We start from the raw sequence: 8,613 nt of genomic DNA on the forward strand, positions 1-8,613 counted from the left end.
AAGAGCATGTTAATGCGGCTCAAGGATTTTCTAGACCAGGTAATGACCCATATTCTAACACATACAACCCGAGATGGAGAAATCATCCTAATTTTTCATGGAGACCTCCTTCACAAGGCACTTCTTACAACCCTCTACTACCAAAGCAGAATTTTAATAGTTTTGCCAACCAATTTTCTTACCAACCACCACAACCTTACCGGTAACCACAACCCCCGCCTATTCCTCAAGGCAACTTGGCCTTTGAGACTCAAGTGTTAGAAGTGCTCTCAAAACTTAAAAGGTTGGCACCAATAGTTCACTCCCATACTCACTCCATTGCCAAGCTAGAGGCCCAATTAGGTCAAATGGCTAATAACATGAATAGGAGAGATAAGGGAAAATTACTGAGTCAGACAGTGGCTAACCCTAAGGGTCAATATGGGGTAGAAGGGTCGAGTGGGAATGGAAAGCACCAAGAACAGGTGCAAACAGTGATCACTTTGAGAAGTGGGAGAGAGTTAGAGCCTTGGCCAGTTACGTCTGAAAGAACTAGGGCTAAGAAGGGCGACCATAGTGGTAAACCCAATGAGAGCAGGGGAGAGGGAGAAACACAAAAGGGGGATGACTTAGTCCATAGTACTTCACATGTGTCTAAGGCACCATATGTGCCTAAGGCACCCTTACCCCAATGCCTTGATACACCGTCCACTTTTAATAAGAAGGCGACATCCATGGAAGGGATAATGGAGGTTTTTAAACAAGTTAAAATTAACCTCCCCCTATTGGAGGTGATTAAGCAAGTACCCACCTATGCTAAATTTTTGAAGGACCTTTATACGTAAAAGCGTAAATCTACGACACACGTGTCCTAAAAGGTCGTACTCACGGAGCAAGTAAGCTCCATTTTATTGAGTGACACACCCCCTAAGCTTAAAGACCTAGGTGCCCCAACCATTGCATGCATTGTAGGGGATCATTTCATTGATAGAGCCTTGTTAGATTTAGGGGCTAATGTCAATTTGTTGTCGTACTCTGTGTACAAGGAATTCTAGCTTGGTGAGTTGAAGCTCACTACTATTACTCTCCAGTTGGCTGACCAGTCCTTCAAAGTGTCACATGGCATGATTGAAGATTTGTTAATAAAGGTCGATAGGTTTTATTTTCCTATTGACTTTTTGGTTTTAGATATGGAACCAGTAGCCAGCTCTAGGAAACAAATCTCGGTGATCTTAGGTCGACCTTTCTTGGCTACGGCCAATGCATGCACAAATTGTCGTACCGGGGTTATGGATGTTTCATTTGGAAATATGAAAGTGAAACTCAACGTTTTCCAAGCATCCCAACAACCCCATGAAAGAGAGGAGTGTTCATTTGTGGATGTTGTGGATGGGATTGTGGAGGAGGCTTTACCCTTCATTCTTGTAGAGGACCCTCTAGAGGCTTGTCTAGCTCATTTTGGGTTTGAAAATTTTGTTATTGACAGGTCGGTTGAGGAGGTGAACTCCTTAGTTAATTCTTCTTCTACATCGGATTGTTCTCCGTGGAAAGCCCGGTTTGAGTCCCTTCCTCCTCTGTCTAGAGAACCTACCATACCATCCTTAGTCACACCACCTACACTTAAGTTGAAACCACTCCCGGCCACACTCAAGTATGCATTTTTAGGGCCAAAAGATACTTTACCTGTCATCATTGCATTAAACTTAACTGCAAAGCAGGAGAGTTAATTAATGAGTGTTCTCGTGGCACATTGGAGGGCTATAAGGCGGTCGATGGCTGATTTGCGAGGGATAGATCTGTAACAACCCTCACTCTACCCTAGTCATGCTTGCATATATTACATGATCTTGTCTTGATATGTTGCATCTTTGCACACCTTGATTCGTCTTGCTTAAGTGTTTCTCGCATGTTTAGGACCTTGCTTGGTGTGAGTTTAGCCGAGGTCATCTTTAGTCTAGAACTTCCTTGGAACCACTTTGTTTGACCTCCACCTTCGCCCTGACATATTGGCCGAGATGTCATTATCTAGGCCGAGGTGTTCATCACCAAGGCCGAGATGTTACCTTTGCACCTAAGTGATCTTGTCCTGGAGTGGTGTGACCTAGACCAAGGTGTGGCACAGCTTAGTCCAGTGTTGTCCTTCCTAGCCGAGATCATTGTTCCCCTGCTTGCCGATGTCTTGTTTTTAGCCGAGATCATTACCCGCCAGAGTGCCCATGCCATCTTGCTTGTTGAACACACTTTGTCATAGTCTTGTCTTTTCACTCAGCCACCTTTTTAAGGAGAACCAACCCGGTAGTGCCACGTGTCCCAGCTGAGTGTTAAGTCAGCCAGCAGACCTAGAAATGTATCATTTGCTATATGTCTTTGTTTGTGAGGAGAGAGAAGCTTTAGAAGAAGAAGAAGAAGTTTTAGAGTGAGAGAGTGGGCTTCGAGCTTGATTCCTAGAGATCAAACCGTTAGATTCGCGTATTGAGGTTAGATTCTTAATTTACTTTTGTTGTTCCTTATGTTTATCTAGCTGCATTGCACGATCGAACATGTTCTGTATGTTATGCATTGGTTTAAAGTTGGTTTTAGAAAGAGAAGATAGTGTTCATATGTTTTTTGAAGAAAAAGTCTTGTTTGATCTGAGAGTTTGCCTTAAGATTCATGTTTTGTGTTTGTTCTCACAAGATCCTTGAATATGGGTACCCAGGTCCATGTTTTTGAATTCATAGCATGAAATCTCAGATTTTGTAATAGCAAATTATGATATTGCATTCATCTTCCTCATGTTCATGTTCTTCATGTTCAGCATGTTCTTCAAGAGAGGGAAACCCAGATTTTCCCGACCTCATTTCCTTGAATGTGGCCATCGAGGCAACACCTCGGCAAGGAGGTGAGGGACCTCGGCCTAGACCTGGTAGTCGCCCAGCATGTTTTCCCGAGATGAGAAACAGTGTTTTGTTTTGACTTAGCTTAGTTTTGAAGGATGCCGAGATCATCTGTATGCATGTGAACTTGTTTGAAAGTGCATTCAACAGACTTTGCCATGTGTTTGTAGGACTTGGACTTGCCTTGACCCCGACGTCTGAAGAGCTATGTGAGTGGTATTTTTAATAAAGTTATGTTATTAAGTTTTGATAAAGTTTTGCCTTGCTTGTTTTAGAAAAAGTATTTTGTTAAGCATGAATGACTATCCCTATTTTGTGTATCAAGTATTAGCTTGGTTTTGACAATCTTGAAAAGTCCGTACGTGCTAGGGGACTATAAGCATTTGTAGCACAATCTTGAAAAGTCCGTACGTGCTAGGGGACTATAAGCATTTGTAGCACAATCTTGAAAGTCCGCACGTGCTAGGGGACTATAAGCATTTGTAGCACAATCCTTGAAAGTCCGTACGTGCTAGGGGACTATAAGCACTTGTAGCACAACCTTTGTTAATGTCATCCCTTGGAACTTGAAAGCCTTGAAAGACTTTAATTGTTGAAACTTGAAAGATTTGTTAGATAAACTTGATTTACCCTTGGATTTTGTACAAGATGTGATATGACTCGATTTGATAAAGATTTCGGATGTCATTCATGTAAACCCCTTTATTATTTATACCATTCACTGAGTACCCAAGCTCAGCCCTCTCTATATATATGTAGGTGACGAGTAGGACGGTGGTGACGCCTAGATGTACTTGCCACTTGTTTTAGATTTTGCACTTTTGCAACATCTTGAAGATTATGCTTCTTAGTTGTACCTTATTGTATTTTGTATTTGATGGCTGAGAAGCCTTTTGGTCAAGATGTATTTTTTTGTACTTCATTTTGTTGTATTAAAGCTATATAAAGATGTATGCCATTCCATTTGACTTATGCACTGCTTTTATGGACCACTTGTATTTTAAATTATTGCTTCCGCACTTGTGAGCCCCATATATTTATACTCTGATTGTGTGTGAATTTTGAAGGTTGGCCTTCGGTAATCTCGGATTACTGGCCATCACGGCACCATTCTACCAGGGGCGGAATGGGGTCGTGACAAGATCCCTCTATGTGCATGCATTATATACATTTAGAGGAGGACCCCAAACCTTTTTGTGAAATACAACAGTCTTAATCCCAACATGAAAGAGGTTGTGAAAAAAAAAGTATTGAAATTGTTAGATGCAAGCATTATATACCCCATTTCGGATAGCAAGTGGGTGAGTCCCACACAAATGGTGCCTAAGAAATCGAGAATCACTGTTATAGAGAATGAGCAAGGAGAGTTAGTCCCCACACGAACCACTATTGGGTAGCGAGTATGTATTGATTATAGGAGATTGAATTCCATGACTAGGAAAGAACATTTTCCTTTGCCATTTATTGATCAAATTCTTAAGAGGTTAGTGGGGCAAGGTTTTCATTGTTTCTTGATGGTTACTCGGGGTATAATCAAGTCCCGGTGTATCCCATTGGCCAAGAAAAGACCATGTTCACTTGCCATTTTGGCACTTTTGCTTACAGGCGCATGCCCTTTGGGCTATGTAATGAACCAGCGACTTTTCAACGTTGTATGATGGCCATTTTCTTCGATATGGTGGAGAAATTTCCAGAGGTTTTCATGAATGATTTTTCAGTGTTTGGACTGTCTTTTGAGGAATGCCTTGGGAATTTGACTAGAGTGTTGGAACGATGTACTGAAGCAAACCTGATTTTGAGTTGGGAGAAGAGCCGTTTTATGGTTTGTGAGGGTATAGTGTTGGGACACATTGTGTCCCCTCAAGATATAAAGGTAGACAAAGCTAAAGTTAACCTCATTGCATGCCTTCCTCTACCCACTTCTATGTGCCAAGTCTAATCTTTCTTAGGGCATGCAAGTTTTTACCGTAGGTTCATCAAAGACTTGAGTAAAATATCTCATCCTTTGTGTAGTTCACTTGCTAAGGACACACATTTTATCTTTGATGAGGCATGTTTGAAAGCCTTTGAAAAACTAAGAGTGGCCCTTACTACCGCCTCAATCATGAAATCACCAGATTGGTCGCTTCCCTTTGAAATCATGTGTGATGCCTCAGATTATGTTGTCGGGGCTGTGTTGGGCCAAAGGGTCAATAGGGCACCGTATGCTATATACTATGCTAGTCGCACTCTCTCGGATGCACAATTGAATTACACTACCACCGAGAAAGAGTTGCTAGCTGTGGTCTTTGCCTTAGATAAATTCTAGTCCTATCTCCTAGGTTCCAAGGTCATAGTCTTCACTGATCATGCCGCCTTGTGGTATTTACTATCAAAGAAAGAGACCAAACCTAGGTTGATTAGGTAGATTCTACTTCTTCAGGAGTTTGACCTAGAAATCTAGGACAAAAAGGGATCCGAGAATGTAGTTGTGGATCATCTGCCCTGAATCTTTATTGAGTACACGAGTGATCCCTTTGCCTTGCACGACTCATTTTCGGACGAGCAACTTTTTGCGGTATCACAAGTGACCCTCCCGTGGTTTGCTCACATAGTGAATTACTAGGCGGTTGGTCAAATTCTGAAAACTTGGTCTAAGCAAGACAAAGATCGATTTTTCTCACAAGTCAAGCGCTATTTCTGGGAAGACCCAGAATTATTCAAGTATTGTCCAAATCAAGTGATTTGGCGATGTGTGCCTGAGAGTAAAACCCATAGCATTCTCACCTTTTGTCACTCTCAAGCATGTGATGGCCATTTCAGTAGGCAGAAATGGCGGCCAAGGTTTTACAATGTGGGTTCTACTGGCCTTCTATCTTCAAAGATGTCTATAACTTCTGCAGAGCTTGTGAGCGTTGTCAATTCATGGGCTTTATGTCATGAAGAGATATGATGCCGATGACCCCTATTTTGATTGTAGAGATTTTTGATGTTTAGGGCATCGACTTCATGGGTCTCTTTCCACCATCTTTTGGATTTGAATACATTTTGGTGGCTATGGACTATGTCTCCAAATGGGTTGAGACAGTGGCCACCAGAACGAATGACCACAAAGTTATGGTTAAATTCCTTCATGAGACCAATTTTTGTCATTTTGGGTTCCCATGTACCATAATTAATGACAGTGGCAAATATTTTTGCAACCGATTCTTTGAGGCATTGGTGCGTAAATACATGATCACTCAAAAGTTAGCACTCCCTATCATCCCCAAACTAGTGGTCAAGTGGAGGTTTCTAATAGGGAGGTTAAACACATCCTCGAGAAAACTGTGAGGCCCGATAGGAAAGATTGGTCCACTAGGTTGGTTGATGCACTTTGGGCCTATCGCACTGCATATAAGGCACCCATTGGGATGTCTCCATATAGGATTGTGTTCAGGAAATCATGCCATCTCCCTGTTGAGTTAGAACACCGGGCTTTGTGGGCTATTAAGAAGTTCAATTTTGATATGGCCAAAGCTGGTGACCATCGAAAACTCCAACTCAATGAGTTAGAGGAGCTCCGCAATGGTGCATATGAGAGCTCCAAAATTTACAAGGCTAGGACTAAGGCATTTCATGATAAAAACATTTCTCGTAAGTCCTTCGAGCCTCATCAAAAAGTGTGGCTATTCAATGCTAAATTGCGATTGTTTCTGGGTAAATTTCGGTCTTGGTGGGATGGCCCATATGAGGTTGTCGAAGTTTTTCCGCATGGGGCAGTTGAGATTAAAAATCCACAAGATGGTATGACCTTCAAGGTCAATGGCCAAAGATTGAAACATTATGTGGATGGTATTGAGAAATGGGAGATGATTGAGGTTGTCCACTTGACGGACCCAATATATCCTCCACAGTAATTGCTTTGAGTCTAGGACACTTCAAATCCTCTAAAGGTGTAATTCATTTGGTGTTTGTCGTGCCTGAACGGCATTTGACGATCTAGTATAGCTTCCTAACTGTATTTGTAGTGAGTTCCTAGGAGACCAACTTAGATGGTGGAAACTAGAGTTTGAATGGCAAAGCCTAGAACGCAAAGGTTTGGAATTTCTAAGACTAAAGTCTGGTTTAAATACCCAGGGGTGTGGAGATTGATTCAAAACCACCCCGGCTTGAACCCTGTATGGCAACCCCATAGGTCGAGTTAGCTTTATGCGCCTCGATTCTGGATACCGAATCAACCTAGTCTGTCACCCTGTTGGAGAATAGGGAAAGTTAAAAATATTGTTAGGGAGAAAAGTAGTACCCATGGTTTTCGCGTGAAGACTATACATTTGTTGAACATTTAGATTTTTTCAGAATACTATTTTTATTTCAAATGTACAATAAAGGTAGAATTGGTTTGACAAGTTTTTGGATTGTAATTGGGGCTAAGTATAAAAAATAAAAATAAAAAAATCCCACACCTATGGCACAACCCATCGCACGTGCGACAAAATTTTTAATCCACAGGTTGGCTACTGCTTTAAATGCAGGTGTACAGGGGTGGTGCGGTACAGTCGCTCCACGTTCGGGAAAATTCTGAAATTTTTTTTGTCTCCTTATTTATATGCACGAGTGGCGAAGTGGTGTGGGTGTGCTTCTGCACGTGCGGCATGCACTCCCGCATGTACGAGACGTCGACATAAAAAAAAAAAATCATATTTCTATATTACATTTTTTTGTGTTTTATCTATTTTATTTATTTATTTTATTCTCTTTCTCTCTCTCTCTCTCTCTCTCTCTCTCTCTCTCTCTCTCTCTCTCTACCTTATCATCTTTTTCCTCCATTTCTCTTTCACGCAAACCCCACCATCACCAACTTTCTCCATTCTTCTTCCCACCATCACCAACCTTCACCCAACCTCTTCTCATCATCACTCTACCACCGGAGCCTCACCACCGATGCCCTACCTTCTCTCTATCCGGCGATCTCCAGCGACCACCATTTTTTCCAGTGAATCTCCATTCTTTCTTCCTCTTTCTCCACTCTTTCAAGGTAAACTTTCCTTTTTGTTTAGATTTGTGGGTGTAGGAGTAGATTAGTAGAGTTTCGTTTTTTATTTTGTTTTTCTCCAGTCATTGTCCATTGTTCATCCTAAAAAAAAAAAAAAAAAAATTAGGCAGAGCACCAGTCGCACGTGCGGCCCTATTAGCGCACATGCAGTGATTCAAAAAAAAAAATCTATTAATAATAATAATAATAATTGTTTAGCCTATTTAATTCTTTATCTTATTATTTAATAGCTTGTGTCTTTTATTTTTTTTATTTATTTATTTTGCTTGCTTAAAACAGTTTAGTTTATTACCTGTTTAGTTCAATTAATTTTAATTATTTGGTCACTAATTATTTAAATAACATAGTACTGTGTTTAACCACACTATTGTTAAGTAGTTAGTTTAATGTAGATGCCTATGACTAGTTTAAAAATCCGTAATTGCATGATGTGATCTTTTGGATGAGCCTAATATTCCATATTTGTACAATGTGACTGTTAGAACTCTACTTTGTCACAACACAATTATAATTCAAAATATGTCACACATATAAAATCTCACATATTTTTTTGAGAAGCTACAAAATCCTATATTACCGTAATCAACGTTCATGCTCAAAATTAATTACATCATCCTGTGTCACATTTAACAAATTATATATTTCATTTCCATATATTTAAAAAAACAAAAAAAAAAACCCCATTCAAAAAACTATCATGCTATCACACTACAATTCAGCAACATTGAATAAATCAAGCTAATA

General features: G+C 40.5%; 1 protein-coding gene across 1 annotated transcript; it reads left to right on the top strand.

Moving 5' to 3' along the window:
* The first annotated feature begins 4,512 nt into the window (after nucleotides 1–4,512).
* On the top strand, nucleotides 4,513–6,733 carry LOC145798091 (uncharacterized). The gene is made up of 3 exons (XM_082885559.1): nucleotides 4,513–4,728; nucleotides 5,832–6,000; nucleotides 6,084–6,733. The coding sequence occupies exons 1-3, from the start codon at nucleotides 4,513–4,515 to the stop codon at nucleotides 6,731–6,733; spliced, it is 1,035 nt and encodes a 344-aa protein (XP_082741685.1).
* The last annotated feature ends 1,880 nt before the right edge of the window (nucleotides 6,734–8,613 follow it).

Source organism: Camellia sinensis, chromosome 8 (genome assembly GCF_055761805.1).
Source record: "Camellia sinensis isolate YWXY chromosome 8, ASM5576180v1, whole genome shotgun sequence".
NCBI classification, from domain to species: domain Eukaryota; kingdom Viridiplantae; phylum Streptophyta; class Magnoliopsida; order Ericales; family Theaceae; genus Camellia; species Camellia sinensis.